This window comes from Solanum lycopersicum, chromosome 1, assembly GCF_036512215.1.
Source record: "Solanum lycopersicum chromosome 1, SLM_r2.1".
Lineage (NCBI taxonomy): Eukaryota > Viridiplantae > Streptophyta > Magnoliopsida > Solanales > Solanaceae > Solanum > Solanum lycopersicum.
In genome coordinates, this window is record NC_090800.1 from 75,474,787 (window position 1) to 75,502,607 (window position 27,821).

At 34.3% G+C, this 27,821-nt stretch overlaps 1 protein-coding gene and 1 long non-coding RNA gene across 5 annotated transcripts; one reads left to right on the forward strand and one right to left on the reverse strand.

Moving 5' to 3' along the window:
* Positions 1–1,650: 1,650 nt before the first annotated feature.
* Positions 1,651–27,146, forward strand: LOC101259481 (DUF21 domain-containing protein At4g14240). 4 transcript variants are annotated; one of them, XR_011221786.1, is made up of 15 exons: positions 2,043–2,517; positions 4,040–4,116; positions 4,656–4,739; positions 4,821–4,934; positions 6,918–7,001; positions 7,117–7,188; positions 7,497–7,564; positions 8,922–9,009; positions 9,099–9,172; positions 9,257–9,626; positions 9,720–9,766; positions 9,856–9,937; positions 10,138–10,251; positions 19,622–19,686; positions 26,889–27,146. XR_011221786.1 is itself a non-coding variant. In XM_069299317.1 (14 exons), the coding sequence occupies exons 1-13, from the start codon at positions 2,283–2,285 to the stop codon at positions 10,246–10,248; spliced, it is 1,506 nt and encodes a 501-aa protein (XP_069155418.1). In that variant the 5' UTR covers positions 1,651–2,282; the 3' UTR covers positions 10,249–10,251; positions 26,889–27,146. The 4 variants fall into 4 exon arrangements, 3 of the variants coding, with proteins under 3 accessions (XP_069155418.1, XP_010322714.1, XP_004229449.1); XM_069299317.1 differs by lacking the exon at positions 19,622–19,686 and having other exon boundaries at positions 1,651–2,517; XM_010324412.4 differs by lacking the exons at positions 19,622–19,686; positions 26,889–27,146 and adding an exon at positions 11,373–11,569 and having other exon boundaries at positions 1,651–2,517.
* Positions 2,044–4,450, reverse strand: LOC138349164 (uncharacterized). The gene is made up of 2 exons (XR_011221787.1): positions 4,331–4,450; positions 2,044–4,159 (listed from the first exon to the last, which is right to left on the reverse strand). It is a non-coding gene; the product is annotated as an uncharacterized lncRNA (long non-coding RNA).
* Positions 27,147–27,821: the final 675 nt, after the last annotated feature.

Here is a 27,821-nt window from a genome sequence, read left to right on the forward strand (position 1 = left end):
GAATACCTCTGGTAATCCTCAAAGATGAAGATGATTCATTCATTGTGTGATCCAATTTTAGATCTATCAAGAACAAAAAATCGATTATTTCATCAAAATATATGAAAAAAATAATAAACAGAACACATATACAAATTTTGAATAAGTAAAAAAGAAGAAGAGGTAAACAACTAAAATTAAGGAGTATTTACGAAATTGACTTCAACTTCGGGAGGGAACTTCAACTTCGGGAGGGAATAATCTAATTTTGGACAAAAATTTGAATTTCAAACCGGATAGCTGTAGTATTAAATGTAGGAGAAAAATTTGGAATGTGAAAAGGAGAGAGAAAATTGTTTTGTGTATAATTATATACAAAATTAGAAAATAATGTTTTTATACCATTGGTTATATAATAGGTTGTGGACCTCATTAAATATAGCAAACAAAAATAAACTATAACTATATAAGGTAAATAAATTAAACTATACCCTTATAATATAATTAGCTATGAATGTTTGTCATCCCACGTAATTTTCCCTTTTTTTAATAGTTCATGAGCAATTTTAAACCATTTAAATCCAAACATATGACATTCCCCCCCGCATTTTGACCCTTTTTCATATATAATTAAATAGTCTATATAACAAAGTATAAATTTAAACAATACTAGCAACTAGAGCGATAAATATATTTTTTCTTTCTTCTTATAATTATGATTTTTTTGTTCTTATCAAATTCTAAAATGGTAAATTATTTTAATTTTAAAATATTTAAAATAAACCTATCGAAATATATTTTAGGTAGATTGTGAAAATGTTGTAGCTTAACTTAGAAAAAGACGTGTCATTTAATTTCTTCTTAGCCAATTGGCATATTGAGTGTCCCATTGTAAGTCTAAGTTAGGTCAAAATACTTAATTTCGGAATTAAAAATGTTCGAAATTAGCTCTTTTGGGTCCTCATTATGTAGGAGTTATTCTCTGACATAAAATTCTTGACTTTTATTTTCATCTATTATATATAATATAATGTTTATATTTTACTTACTCAACAGTCTTTAAAAAAATAAAAAATGAAATTTTTAACTTTACTTGTCATTTTAAATATTTAAAAATAATAATTATTGTTATATATATTTTATAAACTTCATTTCGTATTTACTTATTACTTCATGATAATAAATTAAAATGACATATAATAGTATATAAATATATTTTTTAACTTGATCTCAGTTGATATTTATATCTTCTAATTTTGAATGTGCATACCAAATACAAATATTGCCACTTTTAACTTGTCCTCATTTTTCATCTTGACACTTTATCTTTGCTTTGTTCAATTTTAACACTTCAACCCTATTTTTTATATACAATTTGAACACAAAATTCTAATTTTATAATTTCTTTAATTTAAATTGAAGTTTTACATTTCAAAAATCGACGTGTCTTTAATTTTTGTAAAAAATATTATAAAATTAAATGATGAACATTACTATATTTTTTCTAAAAAATAATTTATTTTTAGAATCTTTCTATAACTTTTTGCGTAAAAAGTAATCGATGAAATTGTGTTGATATTCTATATTAAGAAAATCATTGACAACTCGACAAAGTCTATCGAGTTTTAGCATTTTTAATAGACTTTTTTTAGCAATGAAAGAGTCTCTTTTTTTTTACTTGTTTTTGGAAATGAATTCTTTTTATTTGTATTTAGTGAAATTATTATTACAAAGTGAGTATTTACGTTAAATTTAGGTATCCTGAGTGATATGAATAAAATTAAAATATGCAAGTTTTATTCAATTGATTTATTTTCATACAAAAATACAGAGAAAAACTCATTTCTTTTTTAATTAATTCAGAAAAATCGATGCTTTTTTTTTTTATGATAATTAACAAAAGCACGTTGATTTTTAAGATACTAAACTATAACCGAAGAATATAAATAAAAAATAAAAAAATAATAAAAATTTTGTATTTACTATTTAAATGGCACATAAAAAATAGATTTGAAGAATTAAAATAAAACAAGACTAATATAAAACGTGAAAATGAATCAAAATGGGTAGAAAAGATGAATTATAAGTACAGATCCAAGAAAAGGACCCATCCGTATTAATATGTATAACTTTTATATTCCTTACCAACTCCTCCCACATCATGCCACGTGTCAATGACCATATTCAGAAAAACATTTAATTAATACTCTTTATTTATTAGTATATAGAGAAAAAAAAAGAATATCCATTTTGTTCTTGGGTTTGTGATTTTGTCTCGTGAAAAAGAAGAAGAAGAATTAATTATGCAGCTGTTAAATGCAGTGGAAATAGCAAGAATGGCTATGAGGGCACCTAATTCTTTAAGTGCAGAAATTGAATTTGGGACTGTTACATGGTTTGTATATGCTGGGATCTCATGTTTCTTGGTACTATTTGCTGGAATTATGTCTGGTTTAACATTGGGTCTTATGTCTTTGGGGCTTGTTGAACTTGAGATCCTTCAACGTAGTGGAACCCCTCTTGAGAAAAAACAAGCAGGTTTTCATTTCATTTTACTTATTCATAATTATTGGGTAAATAAAGATTGGATTTTTATGAACTTTATTAGTGTATCTAGGTTTGTTCGAGTTATTTGAGCTTGATTTGAAATGGGTCTGAATAGAATGTACTGAATAAGATGGAATTGATGTGTATTTGATTGATTGATACATCTAGTGTTTGTAGTAATTTTGGAAGGGTTTTTAAACTTTTGAACCTTGTGGAATGGTTATAGTGTTTGGGATTGAAGCAGTAGGGAAACTATAGTTGATTGATTGATCAATGATCAGAACTACAACTATGTTAGGGAAGATTACTGCAGTTTTGATGGTTTTTACTTTTCAGGAATGGTTTGAATTTTCATTGAATTCTTCATGATTCACGTAAATGAAGATTGCTTTTTAATGAAATTTATTAGTTTATCTATATTTGTTTGAGTTATTTGAGCTCGTATTCAAAATGGGATGTACTGAATGATATTGAATTGATGTGTATTTGATTGATTGATTTGGCTGATAGGAATACATCTGTGGTATGGAAAAGTTGTGTTTGTAGTAATTTAGGAAGTGCTTTTAGCCTTTGAACATTGTGGAATGGATATAGAGTTTGGGATTGAAGTATTAGAAAAAAAATAGTTGATTGATTGATCAGAACTACACGTATATTAGGAAGATTGGTTTTGTACTAGTAGTTTTGATGGTTTTTACTTTTCAAGAAAGGCATAGTCTTGAATAGGTTTCTCTATTTGACTTGAGTTTGAATTTTCTTTGACCGAATTCCAAAAGGGTTCGCTATTTTTTTGAGGATAGATGAAATTATTGACGCACTTCAGTTATCTCCTTGTGTGTGTTGAGATCAGATGGTTATGAAGCTCCATAATGCTTTTCATCATTCTGTATCGTGATGATTAATCATTGGTAGACTATCATATTCATTTGACTTTTATTTTTCTGGATTGTGATTTGAGTATCATTAGTAGTCTGTCAGTGTGTTAATCCTTCGAAAAATGATGGTGCTTTTACCTTAAGGGGCTCACATGTTATTGGGGATGGTCATGATGTCTGCACTCTTCAATACTTCTCTGTGTTTGTGTGTTAAAGATTGAAATCATATGTTTGTGAAGCTCAAAAATTCTTTTTTCATTATATTGGAATGGATATTCTTAACAGACTTAAATGATAATTGGCTTTAAAAATAATGTCTGTGTGAAATGAATGATGTTTTTTACTGGTATATTAAAGTGATTTTGGAGCTTAGGCCTTTATTAGTTGAGATATTAAAGGTTGATACAACTTGAAGTGAACCAGTCATTTCTGGAATAAATCATCCTTCCAACTCCTACTTCAAAATAGGACTGATTAAAAGATATATAACTATCTCTGGATCTAACATATCTGTGTGGTTAAATGTATATACAGGAACACCTTATAACTGTTTCTGTTATTTTGAGTTGTTACGTCTTTTTTTGGAGGGAATTGTTCTCATGGATATTTATCATATTCACTGATTTCTGTCTTCTCAGCTACAATATTTCCTGTTGTTCAGAAGCAACACCAGCTTCTTGTGACCCTCCTTCTATGCAACGCTGCTTCGATGGAGGTAATAACCCTGATATCTGGCTTTTTGATTCAGTCTAGGGTGCCTGCATTTAGGTATACAAAATGTGAAACAAAAACAAGACGAGGAAGTTGGGTATGGGGAAGGTGAGCGGAGGGGGTGAGCAGGAGAAAATGCAGCAGCTAATAAACATTTTATTTGTTAAATTGAAATGATTGTCGTCCATATAAAATTGACGAGGTTTATAGGCACTGACCTGGTTTTTGGATGTGGGGTTGTGCAAGCGAAGAGAGATAATGATGGACTTGAAACTAACCAGATGCACTTTCATGGCCCAGCTAAAGTAAGCGGGTGCGGAAACTCTGAAGTAGACACAGTTGTTGAATCAAACTAATGAATTAAATGAGAGAATAGAGATTTACCTGTTCAAGAAAAAATGATTGATAAAAGTAGATCAAATATGGAGAAAATATTAATGTCTTTTTGTAATTTATTTTCTTGTAGAAGTATGTACTTTGTAATGACGTGAGGTGATAAGGATCTTTTATTTATTTTCTTCTTTTTCATTCTTTGAATTTCAGGCACTACCTATATACCTGGACAAAATTTTCAACCAATATGTGGCCATTATACTATCAGTAACTTTTGTTTTGGCATTTGGAGAGGTAATTTCTACTGCTTGGCCTTAACTAGTATCTTAATATTAAAGAGCTATACGTGATGCTCCTGCTATTCTTTGGTTTCAGGTTATTCCTCAAGCCATATGCACCAGATATGGACTTGCCGTAGGTGCAAGCCTTGTCTGGCTTGTTCGTGTTCTGATGGTTATATGCTACCCAATTGCTTACCCTATAGGAAAGGTAACTACTACAGTCTTTGAGCAATTGCTTCAAAGATATAGCTGGACGACCTACAATTTTTTTTTTGAGATCATCGAATCATCCAAAGAGAAGTGACAAGCCAAAACAAATGGATTGACTTAAGTTACTACCATTATAAGAACGTATCTCAATTGTTAAAATCTTTTCGAGTCATATGGCTATTGTTTGTTTGATGCAAAGCTAAATAAATAAAAGAGGATTTATCGTCTAACCCGTTTAAATCATTTTGAGGGTGACACCAGTAATCTATTACATCTCTAAGAAGTTGCTTAGGTTAATATAGATGTCCAACCCTAAAGTAACCAAGAGTTGATCTTGATCCGACTGCATATGTTTGTAATCTTGACATTGTTGTATATCCAACTATGTTTATGTGATTCTCATTTAGGGTTCTTTCTTGTAGAAATTAGTTTATCATTAAGATAGATCTTGTGGAACTTATAGTGTTGATGGTGCTGATGTAGTTTTCCTATTCTTATTCAGTTAATTTTGACTCGATTTATGTTTTACCTGAAATGAAGCGATTGGATAATTAGGAATCTTCTAGTCGATCCATCTAGCTTGAGATTGACACGTAGTTGTTTCTAATGTTATATAATTCTCATTTACGGTTCTTTCTTGTAGAATATCAATTTACCATAAAGACGAGATCTCACGGAACCATTGTGTTGATGTTACTGATGTTATTTTCCTATTCTAGTGGACTTAATTTTGAATCTTTGGAATAAAATCCAGTTAGAAAAGGAAATCCAATTAGCGATAAGTTGTCCATGAGCATCATGGCATAGGTAAAAGGGCACAAAGAGGCAACTATTTTTGTGTTATGTTCCATACCTGAATGTAATACAAATGGAGAGAAATGGATAATGAGGATTCATCTAGCTGGCCCATTAGCTTGAGGTTGACAAGTAGTTGTTTTGTTGTCTATGTTGCGGATTCTCCGGAATCCCTGCTGCACCAGTGTCGTCACGACAAGGGTGTGAATGTGGGATCCATACAAGATTTGGTTGACTTACCTTGGGTACTTTGACCATATTTTGTGAACGAGAGGATAAATTGATTGGGTATTTGGTTTGATATTTGGGTTTATGTCATATATATAGTTATATTAAGTATGGGAATGCTTCTCGTATGCAAGATTATTAGTTTTAGTTCAACAACTTTAACTAATCAAAATATATACTCTATATGTCGTAATATACATTTATTGGCTGCATTCCAACACAGAAATCCGCACTCCGATCCATATCCTTGAATCCTAAAATTTATGTGATGAGTGACAATCCTAGCAGTGAGAAGCATTTGAATAAAAGATCCTGGATAACTGTATAGGATAATTTCAAATCATGTTTCTCACTTCTCTGCATTTGAAATTTGGAAAGAGCAGAAAGGACTTGTCTGAGGATGACATTTGCATTTCCTTTTGGCTAATAAATGCTGGCATATATATGGTTAGATACTTGACTTGTTACTTGATTATATTTATGACATACTGTGATATCAATGCTCAACAATATTTTGGAAGTGAAAAGAGATTTAGATAAAGGAGGCTTGAAACACAAAATGCCAACCCATATGATCTGGTTTTTCATAGTCAATCTTCTAACATCCTAATTCAGTGAATCCTTGTTCTTAAGCAAAGTCAAGCGAATCTTTTAACATATGAAGTACAAAGTCTAAAGCTGAATTTATTCTTCAGTGTCCTTGCACTTCAAAGTTGGCTAGTATTTTATCAATTGTCTTTTCTGTCTAGAGCTAGTGAAACATTTGTATATGACATTCTTACTCATCGTATAGTGGTCTTAATCAAGAAATGAAATCTATATCTTTCTCTGACTAGAACATATAACAACATAACATTTGTGCTTCTCTATGTTTTGTTATCGTAACTGCTAGTGAAGTTCTTAAGTGCTCAGAAATGGTAGAACCTTTGACTCTATTTATGCTGGCTTGTCTTTACAGATCCTGGACTGTGTGTTGGGACACAACGAAGTACTATTCAGGCGTGCTCAGCTGAAAGCCCTTGTTTCTATTCACAGCCAAGAGGTTTGAATTGTATCTTGATTATCTGGAGTAATTTGAATGTCTAACCAGTTGTTACCAAGCTACAAGTTCCCTTGGCATTTCTGTACCATGATTCATTATTGAGAAATTTTTGCAGGCCGGCAAGGGAGGTGAACTTACACATGATGAGACAACAATCATTAGCGGAGCACTGGATTTGACTGAGAAGGTAGTGTCTGTTTCTGACATATTCAAAAAGTCAGTATCTGAGATCTGTAGTTTAAGACACCAACTCGTGACTTATTTAATCTTTATAGCCTAATATCCCCTTTTCTCGAGTGTGTATGGGGAGTTTTTTTTTTGTTGGGGGGGGGGGGGGGGGAGTTGACCATAGAAGAAATACTCAGCAACTGATCCTTAACCGATTCAATATGTAGTGTCTTAAATCCTTTTGACTGTACTTTCTCTCTCTTTGTTAGCCATGGTGGTGTAATGATCCTCTTCTCTTTTGTTCTATTCTTTTCTTCTTTTGGATAGACTGCTGAGGAGGCAATGACGCCCATTGAGTCAACATTTTCATTGGATGTCAATTCAAAGCTGGACTGGTGAGTGTTGGGCAATTAGTCTATAATGCTCTTAACTTACAAACTTAGTTCTGCGTCATACTTCTCAGATAATGAACTTTCAATGTATGGTATTTCATTGTCAGATGTATGCACTTACAGTTTCCCTTTAATTTTATGTTGTCACAATAATGAATAGGTTTGCTTCTCATGATTAGTTGATTGTGGCTTACTTCATGAGAATCAAGCAACCAGTAAGTAAATTTTCCTGTGCTACACTCAAACACTTGAGCTGATGGTTAGCTTCTCAAAATAGGATTTGTTCTGCTATCAGTTTTAATGATTGAGAGTTAGCACAATGCTTCCATCTGTAATGCTTGGAAGTCAAAATTGATTAGTTTAATGGTAACATGTCATATATCTACTCTCTGATCAGCAATCCATGCATGCGTTAATTTCACTGCTTATCTGTACCAAAAAAAATGTTCAATGCTTACATGAAAGTGATTTTGGGGTTAATATGCCATTACCATACTTATCAAGGCTTATTCTCTTCATCATCTTTTCTCTTATTTTTGTGTCCTATTGGGTGGGTGCTGCAACGGAAGTTAAATTAGATTCTTAAAGGAGCTCTTGCTAATTGAACCTTGGGTGTTGACTTAAGAGTATGTTCTTATTCTTGTAAAAAAAAAAAGAAAGAAGAATACTCTTTTCCAATGAGTTGTGTAACCTCCATGCATAGCTGTATGCAGTAGTTATGTCCTCATGCAAATGTTTATGCTTGCATTTGTTATTTCTGGGATTCCTGAGAGGAATGTGACTATGGATCTATGTTGCTCGGATACGGCTGTGGGCACTCGACAGGGAGGTGGATCTAGTAGTCAGATTCGTCATCATCAAATCTTAGGTCTAGGGGAAACAGATAGGAGTATGGCTACGGGTTCTAAGTTACAACCAGTAAATGTATATTGCGACATATACAAGTATATATTTCGAGAATTAGTTGAAGTTATTAAATTAAAGCTAATATGGTAGAATTCTTTGTAAGTACTTAAAAGTTTTATTCAAAGTTAACTCACATGATAGCAAAATGTTCTAGTGCTTTATGTAAACATATGGTGTAAACCCAAAATCGCACCAAATACCGAATCAGCCAGTACTCTTGGCCATAGTATAGTAAATACACCCAAGTTAGGTTTGACAAAATCCAGTGCGGGTCCCACCCACACCCAAATCGTGTCAGATTGACACGGCTGCGGTAAGGATTTCGAAGGATCTAGCTATGGATGCATTGTTGTTGAATGGTTAGTCAAATATAAGAATATAGACTAACATTGGATATATTTCTAGAATTTAATTCTAACAAGTGATTAAATCGCTTCTTTTTTCCCCATCATAGGGAGGCAATGGGAAAAGTTCTTGCTAGGGGTCATAGCAGAGTTCCTGTGTACTCTGGCAATCCAAAGAATATTATTGGTCTACTTCTGGTGAGTTTTGCATAATCTTCAAATCACGTTTCACTTGTAATCTTGCTACACTTTGAAGTCATGATGATTTGGTGCTTGAATACTGTTAGGTAAAAAGTCTTCTTACAGTGCGGCCGGAAACAGAGACGCCAGTTAGTTCTGTTTCAATTCGAAGAATTCCTCGGTATTAATTTCTAGTTCAATACTTAAATGTGTTTTTACAATTGTGACTTTGAAGCTCAAAATGTTGTTGTCATACATTTTTCAGAGTTCCTGCTGATATGCCGTTGTATGACATACTAAATGAGTTCCAAAAGGGTAGCAGTCATATGGCTGCAGTAGTGAAGATTAAAGGAAAAAGCAAAAAACCTCCCTTGGTCATTGAGGAAGAGAATTCTCAGGATGTTGCAGTCACTGGTGAAAGTTCTCTGTTAACTATACCTCGCTTGAAAGCAAAGAATGATAAATCAGATAGTGTTGTTGTTGATATTGAAAAAGTTACAGTACCAGCAGCGGTAAACTCACCGACATCTGGTGACTCACTGACAAATGCATTGACTCAGTCATCAGATGATATTGAGGATGGAGAAGTAATAGGTATTATCACATTGGAAGATGTATTCGAAGAACTTTTACAGGTACCTACAGGCATACTTTTGTTTTCACACATCCTCTTCTGCATATCTAGTATAACAAATGGTACTTACATTTCAAAACTGGTCATGGTGCAGGAGGAAATAGTAGATGAGACCGATGAGTATGTTGACGTACATAGAAGGTGAAACAGATTTAGAGAACTTAGTTATATCTAATCAGTGTTATATGTATTGGAGAGGATATTCTAATTTCCAACATTGATTTTAACAGGATACGCGTGGCTGCTGCTGCAGCTGCTTCAGTTGTGGCACGAGCTCCATCAATTCGTAGATTAACAGCCCAAAAGGCAGCTGTAAGTCCACATATATTTTGTACAACTATCCTGAAATATGACAGAAACTTTCTTGGAAGTCAATGTTCATGACTACATGGAACATGAGCCTTATTGTGCACCTAATGCATCCATTTCTGTCTATATCTTTCTTTTTCCTAATGTAGTTTGAGCTAAACATTTTCCTGATATTCGCGGATTATTTAAATTTGATTCTTCAGGGAGGCCAAAATAAGGAAGGACATAGCCCCAAGAAGTCCAGTGAGGACCTTTCTACCTCAAGAAGAATACAAGGGAGTTTAAGGGAGCCTCTTCTTGAGAACAAGAGATAAATAGTAAGTTAAAACTTCTCTATCTCAGTAATGTGTAAAACCAGAGTCTGCAAACGCCGAGGAAAGGAAAAAAAAAATGCTCGTGCAATTTGCACATATAATTTTGTGAGGATATACTTATTTATGTGAATACATGCTCACTGTATGATGATATATCGCAGATTCATTAATTTTATGGGTATACTATGATTTTCCATGTTGCTTTGTAAGGACAAATTAATAGTAACTACGAATAAGCCTCCCTTTCTTGGCAAAGAAATGAAATTCTGAAGCTGGTTTCATGTTCCCCACTTAAAAAACTACAGTATTGATAATACTGAGACAAGAATGTGTATTCACTTAACCGCGGTTAAGTGATGACAAAGCATATAGACATGTATTCATTGAGTTGATGTAAACACGAGACGTGCGTAAAGAACCTTTAAACTCTGCTTGATCATTTCCAAAGATTTATGAGTTCAGAATTTAAATTCACTACATAAAAGTTGTCTTTTTTCTAAACTTCACAAAGACACTTGACTGTGACAATAAAAACAAATAACTAAAAAACTTACCAAAAGATGTAACAACAAAGTATGTTATATTGTTGTTTCTTCTTCATCAAAATGCTCAGTCATATTATCATTCCAAAGAAGAAGAGTTACTGAACATCTCCAGATAATATAAATCCTTGTTCTTTGTTCCTGAATGTACTTACAACACCTTTGCCATGACCTAAACTTCAATTTTCTTGGCAATAGTAAGTCCCTTGTCATCATAATCATGAAACTTCTGGTTATTCAAGAAATGAATAAAGATTGTAATCTTTGATAGAGAAGATATATAGTTTGAAAACACAATAAAAATTAATTTTTGTGTTAACTAATTGACAGATGTTGTTTGCTGATTGGTGACTATGTGCTAGCCTGTGAAGGGACCTACTTAGTTTTTGGTAGAAGAATAAAAAGAGTGATCAGCTTTGTCTCCCTGCCAAACTCCAAAAAAAAAATGAAATAAGTGACTCAACCAAATTGTCACACTTATAAAACAAGTTCTTTTTTTTTTTCAACACCTTCTGAATATATTTTTAAGATATGCTACTGTTTATATTATTCTCAACAACTATGATTTTCTTTTTTTTACAGTTGAGAAGATAAGAATAAAATCATCATAGTCGGTTTAAAATACATGAACTTTGATATTTTTACAATATGAAAATGTTGGTAGGCATCTTCTTGTCCTATAGTCCCTTTATTTATTCCAAAGGGCATATAGAGTACATGAAATACTGCAAGGAATTTGCTTCTTTTTTCTAAAAAAAGATTGATAAGTTCATTTTTCACTTTTATCTCTTCTTTGGCATGTTGTTCACCTTATATTCGGTATTCACGATAATAGCACAGTCAGAATTTTTACTAAATTGAAAAAGTTAAAAAAGCTTTGATATACCCGTTGATACTACCTAGCTCTGTCGTTATATCTCGTATATATTTTATTTATCAGATTTAAGTTCTATAGCACAACAAAGTAAATAATATTCACACAATCAATTTTTTTTAACTAGTTAGAGCAAATTATTTAGTGCATTTTTAGGTTATTATATTAAGATATGTCAGTCGTAAATTGTTTTCACCCCCACATTTTTAAAAAAAATATGCAGTTTGGTATACCTAAGTTAAACTCTTTATTTATTTATTTGAAAATTCATCAATTTGGTTACATTAAAGTGAGAATATACATGCATTACATTCCCCCAAATTATATAATCAATTTTTTTTTAAATTTTTTTATTTTTGGTAAATAATAAATCGATTATATTTGTGCATATATATACACACATGTTGGTTATGAACGAAATATTTTAATACAAGTTAAAGAAAAAGAAAAGGAAATAGACTTTTATAATGAGAAGGACAAGTAACAAAATGTAATTTACAATTATCAAGAAGAAGATAGAACACAATTTTTACATAGCTAATTATGAAAATAGATAAAAAAAATTGTACCCAACAAATCTAAAATTGAAAAAACTAAATCATCCTAATATAGATTCTAGGAGAAGTTGTCCTAACACAAAAGTATAGTTAACTTAATTATGCAAATCCACAAAACAAAATAGTGTGATTTACACCATGATAAGATAAAACAAAATTGAAGGTAAAAAAAAAAATCTAAAATTACTTATCCCAACATAAAAGCATAGTTATGCAAATCCTCATAATGTAGAGCTTTCCCTTTTGTTGTTTCACCATTCTTCTTAACTTTGATAATTTCATTTGCTTCCTCATCATTATTATAAATCTTCCTCTAAATTGATTTTTATTTCACCAAAAATAAGCTACTCATCAAAAACTCCAAATGAACCTTCTATTTATACATGAAGACTTGGTATTGATTTGATTGATTAACTACATTATATATTAATTAGAATGTGAATTAATTAGGTATTAGAGTAGAGGTAGGGTCACAATGCACCCTGAGATAACATCCATGTCACGTGCCCTTTCTAGTTTAGAGTCTTCTAAGTACACACATAAATAGATAAATCTTTGTCTGCCACTATAATCATGATTGCCACCCGTGAATACAAAACTAAGATTTTAACTTTACGAGTTCTAAATTTTACAGTAACGTAATGATAATCGAGTTTCAAAATTAATATTTATATACAATATCACAAATATATCATTTTGAACAAAACATACTAAGTTTAATTACGCATCTACATGCTACTAACTCTGCGCTAGCTTAGCCATCGGTTCACTCATACGTGTTAACAATTATATATCTAATTTTACGATAACATAATGATAATCAAGTTTTAAATTTAATATTTATATACATTATCTCTAATATATCGTTTGAACAAAATATACTGAATTTAATTACACACCTACATATAAGCTACTAATTTCGCGCTAGCTTAGCCATCGGTTCACCCATACGTGTTAACAATTATATATCTAATTAATGTACATCTTATCTTCCATATGGGTAATTAGCCCCACTGTCTGTCTTTTCATCAACACCATTATTATAATATTACTTCTTTAATTTCCTAATATATTATATAGTTATATTTTACACATAAATAAGAGACATATATATATATATATATATATATATATATATATATATATATATATATATATATTATAAATGAGAAATTATAGATTGTGAAGAACCTCCACGACCCCAGGAATGCCAACATTCATGCAACATTAAACTTCACATGACCTATCGGAAAGATTTGTCCTTTTAGATACACTAAATATTATTCTGTCCAAAAGTAAGTGCGGTGTCATATAAATTTGTGTTATTTCTTAGTAGTTTGTCAGTTTAAAAATCTATGAGTCATTTATCTTGACTTGTCGTCATGAGGGTTCTCTAAGACCTCTCCCTTCTACTCTTCGTACGAATTATGATAATACTGTTCATCTATTTCATTTTACTTGATCTTTGTTGATTTGATTTTTTAAAAAAAAATTCGTTTTATTAAATTATTATTATTGATTATCTTTTGGAAATTAAGTTTTATTTGTTATTACTTTATATAATTAGTTAACGATAAGGATAATATTGAATGATAAAAAGAAAATTTATTATTTTTATATAAAAATCAAATAAAATGAAACGAAGAACATATGTAAGAATTAAAAGTCAACACATATAGCTAACCATCAAACTATACGCAGTTAATTCTGTTTAGATCAGCGCCAACTTTCTTAATATGGTTAATTATCTCTGGAGATTTGTTGAATCTCTCAATATAGTACATTTAACTTTTAATTAATTTTCTTATTTTAGTTTTTATAGCCCACACAAATATTATAAATGTGACTTCTTCCCTTTTTTTAGAAAAAGGGTATGGGAAAGAGACATGATGGTGACTGTAATTAAAATAATTTTTAGCAGTAATAAATATTAAAATACATTAATAAAAGAGAACTAGTTAAAATATTTATCGATATTACTTATTTTTTTGTTTAGATTCAATATCGTTATAGACTTTAGAGATATTTACAAAGAGTGTTAATAGTCTCTCAAAAACAAATTTAAAATTAGTGGCAGTTGAATTATTATCGTTAATTTTTTCAATCTAGCAAAGGTGGGAGCTGAAAATCAAACCCAGCAACAATGTAAAAATTCAAATACTCGACTAATCGAACTATTAAAAATTTCCCATTTTTCTTTTGTGTGCCTAAACAAACACCGTCACGTAAATTGGAACGGAGGATGGGAGGTTGTATATAAGTAGTAAGTGGGTGAGTGACTTTATTTGATTCTTTTTGCATGTGTATTTATCTTAATAATAGCAAAATTTCCTCTTGAAAGAAAAGGAAAAAAAAAATTCAATAGTACTATTGAAGATTTTATTGAAGTTTGAATTTGATAAATAAATAAAACATATATGTCCCACTAGCATGTTAAAGAATGGTAGAGAAGTGTTAGATCCTTATCTTAATAGGCAAGAGGAATCAAAGATAAGATCTTTAAAAAAACACATCAAACACCTAATAGTGGACCTAAAATGAATTGTACACTTATCTCAAGTTAATGCATACTCAAAGTCCCTTTGATGGGACAAGATTAAAATTAAAATTGGCCCTCTTCTTATGGATTTTTCCATCAATAATTAATAATTTTTTATATAATAAATAACCACAACCTATCCCTTAATTTACGCTTAATCCTGTTTCAAGGTGTGACAGGTTATTAAAAGGACAAGTTGTTTTTAATTTTGTAGTGACTTTATTGAACTCAATGGAAAAAAACAAAGTTAGTGGGAGGAAGTTTCCCACATTAGTAATAATAATGCATGTATTTGATGTGGACTAACTAAGACACTACAATCACAACATTCTCTTTTTAAACATAACTAATAAAAAGGCAAAATTATAGCTACTTCAAAAGCTCATATAATATCCACACACACATATATATATATGAGATTGTACGTATTAGACTGTTGGGACCTTGACTCCTTGTTGGTGAAAAATATGACCGATTTAGAAATGAGAGTCGTTAAAGTCTTTAGCAATATCTAGATAGAGCGGTAGTTATAAATACTCATATTTTTACTATGATATAATGAAAATTATTGTTATAACATAATGCTTGAAGTTCTAGCATATATTATCGAGATTTAATCATTTTTTGTTTGAGCTTTAGTTGTTTGTGAGTGACTTTAGTTATTATGATGCAATTATGTTTGAAGTTCAAGCAAAAATGATCGAAGTCTACTATTATTATCTGAACTTCAAGCAGAAATGTATGAACTTCACTTTGATATAATGTGATTATGTTAATTTTTCAAGTGTAACTTCAAACACCGCATATTTGGAGTATATATATGAGCAAACATTTTTATAAGGGAAAATGGTCAAAAATATCTCTCAATTTTGGTTTATTGTTTAACTTTATCTTCGCCGTTAAAATAAAGTTAAATTTATCCTTCCCCGTTAAAATAAAGTTAAAATTACCCCTCATTTGACGGAATCCCCAAAATTGACCCAATCACTCAATTTTTAAAAAAAACTATTTCCTATTTTTAACCCGATAATCCGACCCTTTTAAGAAATAACCCGATTAATCCAATACCATATACCCATTTTCATTTACCCGTTCCCACTCATTAAAGAACAATTCCTTAAATTTTTCATTTCAAAATTCAATCCTCATAATATTATTATATGCCCTTGTCTGAACCTAATGAATTTTTCAATAACTCATTAAGAAATTCTTGAGGCAAAAATTAATAAAGAAGAACAATGTGTAAAAAACCAAAGATTGAATCTTTTGAGGCAAAAATTACAAACACACTCAATTTGTATACCCTTTTGGATTTTATCAACATCATCCTCATTGGAACATGAAGAACCAAAGATTGAATGTTTGAGTCAAAAACTTAAAATTACTAATCAACTCTAATACCCAAAATCTCCCATCTTTCAGTTATGTTGTTGTCTCTGTCATCGATCCCTTTTTTCTTTTTCAAACAACTACTAATTTTTCTACTTCCAACCTCTGATCCTTTATTAATGCATCCCATCGTTCTTTTGAATATAATTTAAAAATAAAGAACAATGGAGGAAGGTGAAATAAAGAACAATGGAGGAGAAATTAATGGGTTATATGAAAATTTGAGGGAATGGGTAAAACAGAAATGAGTTATCCTTTAAATGGTTGGGGCATTGGGTTAAAAATAGGAAATATGAGTCTTTTGAAAAAATTCGGATAATTGGGGTCAATTTTGAGAATTTCGTTAAATGAGGTATAATTATGGTGAAATTAGTAATGAGAAGGGTAAATTTAACTTTATTTTAACGGAGAGGAATAAATTTAACTTTATTTTAACGACGAGGATAAAGTTAAACAATAAATCAAAGTTAAAAGATATTTTTGACCCTTTTCCTTTTTATAAAATGAACATGAATTATATAACAATATCAAAATAGATTATTTTTGCTCTCCTGATATAAGTGTTCAAACTTTATTGATTCGATTAATTTAACTTGTATTACAGAAGATTTACTTTGCGAAATTTTAGTATTTTCTAATTATAAAAAAATAATTCATTCCGGAACTCAAATCTAAAATCTCTGACCAAGCATGGAGATTTTTTATTTTATTTTAGCACACCCCTTGATGTCATATATAAGATTATAGTAGACGTAATGTCTTATCACTGTGTTTTACTTTTAATATCTAAATATATAACCAGTTGAACTTTTATTTATTTATTTTTGTTTGTCCATAAATGATATCAGAATATTTGCAAATTAAAGTTCACTATTTATAAATATTGCTTCTATATATTGAAAGTATATATTTGCAAATATTGAATGTAAGTATTTAAATAACTAGTGAAATATTGAAATTTAATTGGAAAAATTAAATGGATGGATACTTTTGATAAATAATTTACTGATTTTAGTGATATTTTTTTTAATTATTTATAGCAATATTATATGTTAAATCTGCAACATGTATTAAAAGTGAATTATGTATAGAATATATATGTATTGTAACTATTTTTCTAAATATATTATGTTTTTTGGGTAATAAATTGACACGTTATATTATAAGTATATTAAAATGTGTAATAAATATATCATCCATTTATAAAACTTGTATTATATATGAATAATAAATTGTTCTTTATAATATGTATTAAAACAGTATTATATGTATTAAACATGATTAAGTAAATTTATTACTATAAATGATAAATATATTTTTAATATAATATATTTATGTAAATTTTTAAATTTGAGTAGTATTTAAGTGAAATGATCATTTTTACTCAGAAATCCTCCAACTTTTTTTCAAGAGAAATTAACTTAAATCTGAATATACATTTTTTTTTCAAAAATCAAATACAAAAAAAAATAAAATCACTGTCAATGAATTTATTATATATACGTGTATCATCTATTTTGAACAAAACAAAAATCCAGTCTATTTTGCTGACTAATTATGAAGTGCACACAGTTTTTTTGGGGTGCTAAAGAAAATATATGTAGAATATTTTTTTAATTGATAAACGTGATGCAAAAATAAATATAATCTTGAAAAACACGTTGTTTTTTCATTTAAACTTTGTCATTGGTCATTAATGTGCAAAATGTACAGATTCAGATACTCCTTTTCGCTCTTGTTTTCCTTCTTGTGATCGTTCGGGGACGAACGATGGGTAAATTGGTATCTAATGTAACGACTTGTTTAGTCGTTTTGAGCAGCAGATTTTTTTTAAGAAAAACATGCTGAGACGACGGAACCCACGACGGACCGTCATGAGCACGACGGACCGTCGAGGGGTCTCGTTTCAAAACACTTAGAAATTCTGAAATTGGGTACTGAAAATTGACTCTCTGAACTTCGTAACGGAATGACAGGACGGACCGTCACGGGCGTGACGGATCGTCACAGACTCTTTGGTGAAAATTGAGTCTCTGAACCTTGCGACGACCTGCAGGACGGACCGTCACAGGCACGACGGGCCGTCACAGGTTGCGTAATCCCAGTCTGGGTCGGACTTCTTTGCACGTTTTAAGGGACGTTTTGGACTATTCCTACTTTAATTATAAAGTTAGTGGGTTTATGTTAATAAGTCTAATTACTTGGGGGTTAAAAGAGGTAACCTTGAGTAAATTAGTGGGTTATTATTGCCGTCTTTTATTCTTAATTATATGCTAATTAGGGTAAAAGAAAGAGGGTTTGAATAAGAAAAAGAAAAGAACAGAAAGAGAGAGAAGGAGAATCGATAGAGAGAGACGAACGAAGAGGAAAACCACAAGGCTTTGGGAAATTCTTGCTTGATCACTAGTCTTCGGTGGAGGTAGGTTATGGTTTATCTTACGATATTCGTAGTAAACTCTTAATAGCGAATGATATGTATTGATAATATTTTATGCTTGCATGAATGTAATTATATAATTGTGATTATACAAGCATGATGAAGTTATTGAATCCCAAATCTTGAAAAACCCTAATCTCTTTGTTAATGATGAGGCCTTGGTATAAAAGAAGGCGTGATGAACTAAAATAATGAGATTGATGATGCCTTGGTAAGAAAGAAGGCTTGATGAATTGATAGAAGGAGATTAGGGGATCGGGTGTCACGAACCGACACGTAGATTTAGGGGATCGGGTGTCACGAACCGACAAGTAGATTTAGGGGATCGGGTGTCACGAACCGACACGTAGATTTAGGGGATCGGGTGTCACGAACCGACACGTAGATTTAGGGGATCGGGTGTCACGAACCGACACGTAGATTTAGGGGATCGGGTGTCACGAACTGACACGTAGATTTAGGGGATCGGGTGTCACGAATCGACACGTAGATTTAGGAGATCGGGTGTCACGAACCGACACGTAGATTTAGGGGATCGGGTGTCACGAACCGACACGTAGATTTAGGGGATCAGGTGTCACGAATCGACACGTAGATTTAGGGGATCGGGTGTCACGAACCGACACGTAGATTTAGGGGATCGGGTGTCACGAACCGACATGTAGATGTAGGGGATCGGAGTGTCACGTACCGACACAAGAGGACTAATGAATACGAGGAAGCGGAGTGTCACGTACCGACACAAGAGAAATAAAGATAATGAATCTTGAAAGATGTTAATATACTCAATCTAATGAACATAATTCCCAAATGAGTATGGTATTGAGGCTTGAGTCCTCATATGTGAACTTGACGGTAATTGTTAATGATATAGTACTTCCTGTTGCTACATGTTGAGTATCATAGTTGATTTTATGATATTACTTGGTATATATTGATTTCTATTTTGAGTTGGCCGATGATATCTACTCAGTACCCGTGTTTTGTACTGACCCCTACTTTTATGTTTTCTTCTTGTTTAATTGTGGAGTGTAGCAAACGTGCCGTCATCTTCGACTCAGCAGTAACGCTAGCCAGTCTTCATTACTCCGGATATCAAGGTGAGCTAATGCTTCTAGCTTGGACTGGATCTTCCTCTTCATGTCTTGATGCCTTGAAGTTCCGGCATGGACTAGCTTTTATGTATTTTTAGCTTCTTAGAAACTCTTAGATTTAGTAATTTGAAGTAGATGTTCTTGTGATGATGACTTTCAGATTTTGGGAAATAATAGTTATTGAATTGGTTTTTATTAATGAGTTTAAGTCTTCCGCATTACTTTATGTTGATAGTACATTGAAATGTTAAGGTTTAGATTTGGTTGGTTCGCTCACACAAGAGGATAAGTGTGGGTGCCAGTCGCGGCCCGATTTGGGTCGTGACAAACTTGGTATCAGAGCATTAGGTTCGTTGGTCTCATCACACAAGAACGAGTCTAGTAGAGTCTTAAGGAACGGTAGGGGGATGCCTTTACTTTTCTTTGAGAGGCTATAAGGCTTTAGGAAAATTCCATTCTTTCTTTCTTTCTTTCGTGCTACTACTTGAATCCAATTGGTATCTAGGTGATACAAATTGGTATCTGACCATCTTCACTCTATTTTGCGGATGGTTAGAACTAGAGCAACGACTGCACCAGCGCCAGCACCAACACCAGTAAGGCAGGATATAACTGAGCCAGCCACTGGGGCTGTGGCTCGAGGAAGAGCAACGGCAAGAGGCCGTGGTAGAGGTCGTGGGAGGACGTCCTCTAGAGGAAGAGGACAAACACCTAGCCCATCTGATGCTAGGGCGGTGACTCCTCCACCGATTGAAGAAGTAGTAAGAGAGGGTGAGGAAGGGGAAACTGAGCAAGTGCAGAATGAGGAACTACCACCCCAACCTACCCCAGAGATGATAAATCAGGTTCTTGCTTATCTTAGTGGGTTATCTGATCAAGGTCAAACACCTCCAGTATTTTCTGCACCAACACCTCCGGTTTCAGAGGTACAACATGCAGCCACTATGACTCCTCATATGGATGCCTCATTGGACATAGGCACGTTTCCACGTCTGACTACTGGGCCTATAATGACAAATGATCAGCATGAACTTTTCAGTAAGTTCTTGAAATTGAAACCTCCAGTCTTCAAGGGTGCTGAATCTGAGGATGCTTACGATTTTCTGGTTGACTGTCATGAGCTACTACACAAGATGGGTGTAGTAGAACGGTTTGGTGTTGAGTTTGTGACTTATCAGTTTCAAGGAAACGCCAAAATGTGGTGGCGGTCACATGTTGAGTGTCAACCAACAGAGCCACCACCTATGACTTGGGCATCATTCTCTAGCGTGTTTATGGAGAAGTATATCCCCCGAACTTTGAGGGATAGGAAAAGAGATGAATTTTTAAGCCTAGAGCAAGGTAGGATGTCGGTTACTGCATATGAGGTTAAGTTTCGTGCATTATCCCGGTATGCTACCCAACTCTGTTTCAGTCCACAAGAGCGGATTCGCCGCTTTGTGAAGGGGTTGAGATCAGAATTGCGGATTTCAGTCTTGCAGGTAGCGGCTACGGCAAAATCTTTTCAAGAAGTGGTAGACTTCGTGATAGAGGTAGAGGGAGTGAATCCAGATGACTTCACCATGGCAACTACATCAAAAAGGTTTCGAAAGAGAGGTGAGTTTAATGGTTCTTACTCTAGAGGACAGGGTTCAGGAGGTTACTCAGTCCGACCAATTCAGTCTTCACTACAGACTGTAGTTGGGGGTCCACCTCAGACCGGTCAACATTTTTTTGAGGTTGGAGGTTATTCCCAGACTCCGTCATTCTCATAGAGACCAATGCTTGAACTCAGAGAATGTTATGGATGTGGGAAGACTGGACATATCAAGAGGTATTGTCCAAAACAGAGTTACAGACCTCCAAATGTTAGAGGTAGAGGTGGTTATGGAAGAGGCCGTCATTCTGGAGGACGCGGTGGTCGAGGTAACAGTGGTCACCAAAACGGCCGGGGTGATGGGCAAACTGGAGCCACTACATCACAACATGGTAGGGGCAACGGACAAACAAACGAAAGGGCCCATTGTTATGCTTTCCCTGGGAGATCGGAGGCGGAGACATCTGATGCTGTCATCACAGGTAATCTTCTGGTTTGTGATTGCATGGCTTCTGTATTGTTTGATCCTGGATCCACATTTTCTTATGTATCTTCCTCATTTGCTAATGGTCTAAATCTATATTGTGAATTACTTGATATGCCTATTCGTGTTTCTACTCCGGTGGGTGAGTCTGTGGTAGTTGAAAAGGTATATAGGTCTTGTTTGGTGAACTTTTATGGGGAGCAATACTCATGTAGACTTGGTTATCTTAGAAATAGTTGACTTCGATGTAATTCTGGGTATGACTTGGCTTTCTCCAAATTTTGCAATCTTGGATTGTAATGCTAAAACTGTAACGTTAGCCAAGCCTGGGACAGATCCGTTAGTGTGGGAGGGTGACTACACTTCCAATCCGGTGCGTATCATCTCCTTTCTCCGCGCTAAAAAAATGGTTAGTAAAGGGTGTTTAGCTTTCTTGGCATATCTCAAGGATGACACTACCCAAGTACCTTCGATTGAGTCGGTTTCGGTGGTCCGTGAGTTTTTGGATGTGTTCCCTGCAGATCTTTCTGGTATGCCACCAGATAGGGATATTGACTTCTGTATTGATCTTGAACCGGGTACTCGCCCCATTTCTATACCCTCTTATAGAATGGGTCCAGCGGAGTTAAGAGAGTTAAAGGCACAACTTCAAGAGTTGCTAAGCAAAGGTTTCATTAGACCAAGTGCATCTCTTTGGGGTGCTCCGATTTTGTTTGTGAAGAAGAAGGATGGGAGTTTTCGGATGTGCATAGACTACCGACAGTTGAACAAGGTAACCATAAAGAACAAGTATCCTCTTCCTCGCATTGATGACTTGTTCGATCAGTTACAAGGTGCTTGTGTCTTCTCTAAGATTGACTTGAGATCCGGTTATCATCAATTGAAAATACGGGCAACGGATGTGCCAAAGACTGCTTTTAGAACCAGGTATGGGCATTACGAATTTGTAGTGATGTCTTTTGGTCTTACGAATGCCCCTGCTGCGTTCATGAGTTTGATGAACGGGATTTTTAAGCCATATTTGGATCTCTTTGTGATCGTATTTATTGATGACATACTGATATACTCTAAAAGTAAGGAGGAACATGAGGAGCATTTGAGAATGGTATTGGAAATGTTGAGGGAGAAAAAGCTTTATGCCAAGTTCTCTAAGTGTGAGTTTTGGCTAGATGCAGTGTCCTTTTTGGGGCACGTGGTTTCTAAGGATGGAGTGATGGTGGATCCTTCTAAGATTGAGACAGTGAAGAATTGGGTAAGACCTACTAATGTGTCAGAAATAAGGAGCTTTGTTGGTTTAGCTAGCTATTACCGTCGATTTGTCAACGGATTCTCTTCCATTGCTTCCCAACTGACGAACTTGACTAAGCAGAATGTTCCATTTGTATGGTCAGATGAATGTGAAGAAAGCTTTCAGAAGCTCAAGACTCTGTTGACTACTGCACCAATTCTCACCTTGCCAGTGGAAGGTAAGAATTTCATTGTCTATTGTGATGCATCCTATTCGGGTTTGGGTGCAGTGCTAATGCAAGAGAAGAATGTGATTGCTTATGCTTCAAGACAATTAAAAGTGCATGAACGTAACTATCCAACTCATGATTTGGAATTGGCCGCGGTAGTGTTTGCATTAAAGCAATGGAGACACTATTTATATGGGGTTAAGTGTGAGGTCTATACGGATCATCGTAGCCTACAGTATGTCTTTACTCAGAAATATTTGAACTTGAGACAGAGGAGATGGATGGAACTACTGAAGGACTGCGACATCACTATTTTGTATCATCTGGGGAAGGCGAATGTTGTAGCGGATGCTTTAAGTAGAAAGGCGGGAAGCATGGGAAGTCTAGCTCACTTGCAAGCTTCTAGACGTCCATTGGCTAGAGAGGTTCAGACTCTAGCTAACATCTTGATGAGATTAGAAGTAAATGAGAAGGGAGGATTTTTAGCTTGTGTGGAGGCAAGATCTTCCTTCCTTGACAAGATTAAGGGAAAGCAGTTTAATGATGAAAAATTGATCCGGATCCGAGATAAAGTGTTGCAAGGAGAGGCTAAAGAAGCGACAATCGATGAGGAAGGTGTTTTGAGGATCAAGGGAAGGGTATGTGTACCCCGTGTCGATGATTTGATCAACGCTATTCTGACAGAGGCTCATAGTTTAAGGTATTCGATACATCCGGGTGCAACCAAGATGTACCGTGACCTAAAGCAACACTTTTGGTGGAGTAGAATGAAGCGTGATATTGTGGATTTTATTGCCAAATGTCCAAACTGTCAACAAGTAAAGTATGAACACCAAAGGCACGGAGGAACACTTCAGAGAATGCCCATTCCGGAATGGAAATGGGAGAGAATCGCAATGGACTTCGTGGTTGGTTTTCCAAAGACGATGGGTAAGTACGACTCTATTTGGGTGATTTTTGATAGGTTAACCAAGTCTGCTCATTTTATTCCGGTTAAGGTGACTTACAATGCCGAGAAGTTAGCCAAGATCTATATCTCAGAAATCGTTCGATTGCATGGGGTTCCACTATCCATCATATCAGATAGAGGTACGCAGTTTACTTCTAAGTTTTGGAAAACATTGCATGCGGAATTGGGTACTAGGTTGGACCTTAGTACCGCATTCCATCCTCAGACCGATGGTCAGTCTGAGCGAACGATTCAAGTGTTGGAGGATATGCTTCGTGCGTGTGTGATAGAATTTTGTGGCCATTGGGATAACTTCTTATCCTTAGCGGAGTTTTCATACAATAATAGCTATCACTCAAGCATTGATATGGCTCCATTTGAAGCATTGTATGGTAGGAGATGTAGGTCCCCCATTGGTTGGTTTGATGCATTCGAGGTTAGACCTTGGGGTACAGACCTTCTGAGGGAATCGTTAGATAAAGTGAAATCTATTCAAGAAAAGCTTCTAGCGGCGCAAAGTAGGCAAAAAGAATATGCAGATCGAAAGGTTAGAGACTTAGAGTTCATGAAGGGTGAACAAGTCTTGTTGAAAGTTTCGCCAATGAAAGGGGTGATGCAGTTTGGTAAAAGAGGCAAGCTAAGCCCAAGGTACATTGGTCCCTTTGAAGTACTTAAGAGAGTAGGGGAGGTGGCTTATGAGTTAGCCTTGCCTCCAGGGCTGTCCGGAGTACATCCGATATTCCATGTGTCGATGTTGAAACCATGGGGATGGAAACTACATCATCCGTTGGGATTCCGTTTTGCTTGATGAGAATTTGTCTTATGAGGAGGAGCTTGTTGCTATTTTAGACAGAGAAATTCGCAAGTTGAGATCAAGGGAGATTGCATCCATCAAAGTTCAATGGAAGAATCGACCAGTCGAAGAAGCCACTTGGGAGAAAGAGGCTGATATGCGAGAAAGATACCCACACCTGTTTACAGATTCAGGTACTCCTTTTCGCTCTTGTTTTCCTTCTTGTGATCGTTCGGGGATGAACGATGGGTAAATTGGTATCTAATGTAACGACCTGTTTAGTCGTTTTGAGTAGCAGATTTTTTTTTATAGAAAAACATGCTGAGACGACGGAACCCACGACGGACCGTCATGAGCACGACGGACCGTCGAGGGGTCTCGTTTCAAAACACTTAGAAATTCTGAAATTGGGTACTGAAAATTGACTCTCTGAACTTCGTAACGGAATGACAGGACGGACCGTCACGGGCGTGACGGATCGTCACAGACTCTTTGGTGAAAATTGAGTCTCTGAACCTTGCGACGACCTGCAGGACGGACCGTCACAGGCACGACGGGCCGTCACAGGTTGCGTAATCCCAGTCTGGGTCGGATTTCTTTGCACGTTTTAAGGGACGTTTTGGACTATTCCTACTTTAATTATAAAGTTAGTGGGTTTATGTTAATAAGTCTAATTACTTGGGGGTTAAAAGAGGTAACCTTGAGTAAATTAGTGGGTTATTATTGCCGTCTTTTATTCTTAATTATATGCTAATTAGGGTAAAAGAAAGAGGGTTTGAATAAGAAAAAGAAAAGAACAGAAAGAGAGAGAAGGAGAATCGATAGAGAGAGACGAACGAAGAGGAAAACCACAAGGCTTTGGGAAATTCTTGCTTGATCACTAGTCTTCGGTGGAGGTAGGTTATGGTTTATCTTACGATATTCGTAGTAAACTCTTAATAGCGAATGATATGTATTGATAATATTTTATGCTTGCATGAATGTAATTATATAATTGTGATTATACAAGCATGATGAAGTTATTGAATTCCAAATCTTGAAAAACTCTAATCTCTTTGTTAATGATGAGGCCTTGGTATAAAAGAAGGCGTGATGAACTAAAATAATGAGATTGATGATGCCTTGGTAAGAAAGAAGGCTTGATGAATTGATAGAAGGAGATTAGGGGATCGGGTGTCACGAACCAACACGTAGATTTAGGGGATTGGGTGTCACGAACCGACACGTAGATTTAGGGGTTCGGGTGTCACGAACTGACACATAAATTTAGGGGATCGGGTGTCACGAACCGATACGTAAATTTAGGAGATCGGGTGTCACGAACCGACACGTAAATTTAGGGGATCGGGTGTCACGAACCGACATGTAGATTTAGGGGATCGGGTGTCACGAACCGACACGTAGATTTAGGGGATCGGGTGTCACGAACTGACACGTAGATTTAGGGGATCGGGTGTCACGAACCGACATGTAGATTTAGGGAATCGGGTGTCACGAACCGACACGTAGATTTAGGGGATCGAGTGTCACGAACCGACACGTAGATTTAGGGGATCGGGTGTCACGAACCGACACGTAGATGTAGGGGATCGGAGTGTCACGTACCGACACAAGAGGACTAATGAATACGAGGGAGCGGAGTGTCACGTACCGACACAAGAGAAATAAAGATAATGAATCTTGAAAGATGTTAATATACCCAATCTAATGAACATAATTCCCAAATGAGTATGGTATTGAGGCTTGAGTCCTTATGTGTGAACTTGACGGTAATTGTTAATGATATAGTACTTCCTGTTGCTACATGTTGAGTATCATAGTTGATTTTATGATATTACTTGGTATATATTGATTTCTATTTTGAGTTGGCCGATGATATCTACTCAGTACCCGTGTTTTGTACTGACCCCTACTTTTATGTTTTCTTCTTGTTTAATTGTGGAGTGCAGCAAACGTGCCGTCATCTTCGACTCAACAGTAACTCTAGTCAGTCTTCATTACTCCGGATATCAGAGTGAGCTAATGCTTCTAGCTTGGACTGGATCTTCCTCTTCATGTCTTGATGCCTTGAAGTTCCGACATGGACTAGCTTTTATGTATTTTTAGCTTCTTAGAAACTCTTAGATTTAGTAATTTGAAGTAGATATTCTTGTGATGATGACTTCCAGATTTTGGGAAATAATAGTTATTGAATTGGTTTTTATTAATGAGTTTAAGTCTTCCGCATTACTTTATGTTGATTGTACATTGAAATGTTAAGGTTTAGATTTGGTTGGTTCGCTCACACAGGAGGGTAAGTGTGGGTGCCAGTTGCGGCCCGATTTGGGTCGTGACAGAATTTGATAGATTGACATCAAATTGATTGAATTGATCAGTTTTTTGATCGATAAAAAATGGATCATAATTTTTTAATAAAAATGATTTATCGTGTTTTAATTTAGTAATATAAAAGATATGATGAGGTTACTGAAAAGTGTAAACACTCGTTATATTATCATTTTTTATGAAGTATATAATAATGTTGTGGTACTATATATTTATGCTTTTCTATTGTTTGATTGGAGTTTTGATCAAAATATTGATCGAATCTAGTATGTTCTACTAAAATTTTGGTGAAATATTTAAATATTTGATTTCATCAATTTTTTATATTTTTGATCTTTGACACATAAATTTCAATCGAATTAGATTGATTGACATCGAATTGATCAGTTTTTTGATTGATAAAAAACGAATCACTTTTTTTTTTCAAATCGAGTTATGATATTTTAATCTAGTACTAAGATGTGACGGAGTTACAAAAGTGTAAACACTCGTTATATTATTAGTTGTTGTGAAGCATATAACAATGTTGTGGTACTATATAATATTTTTTGTTTTAT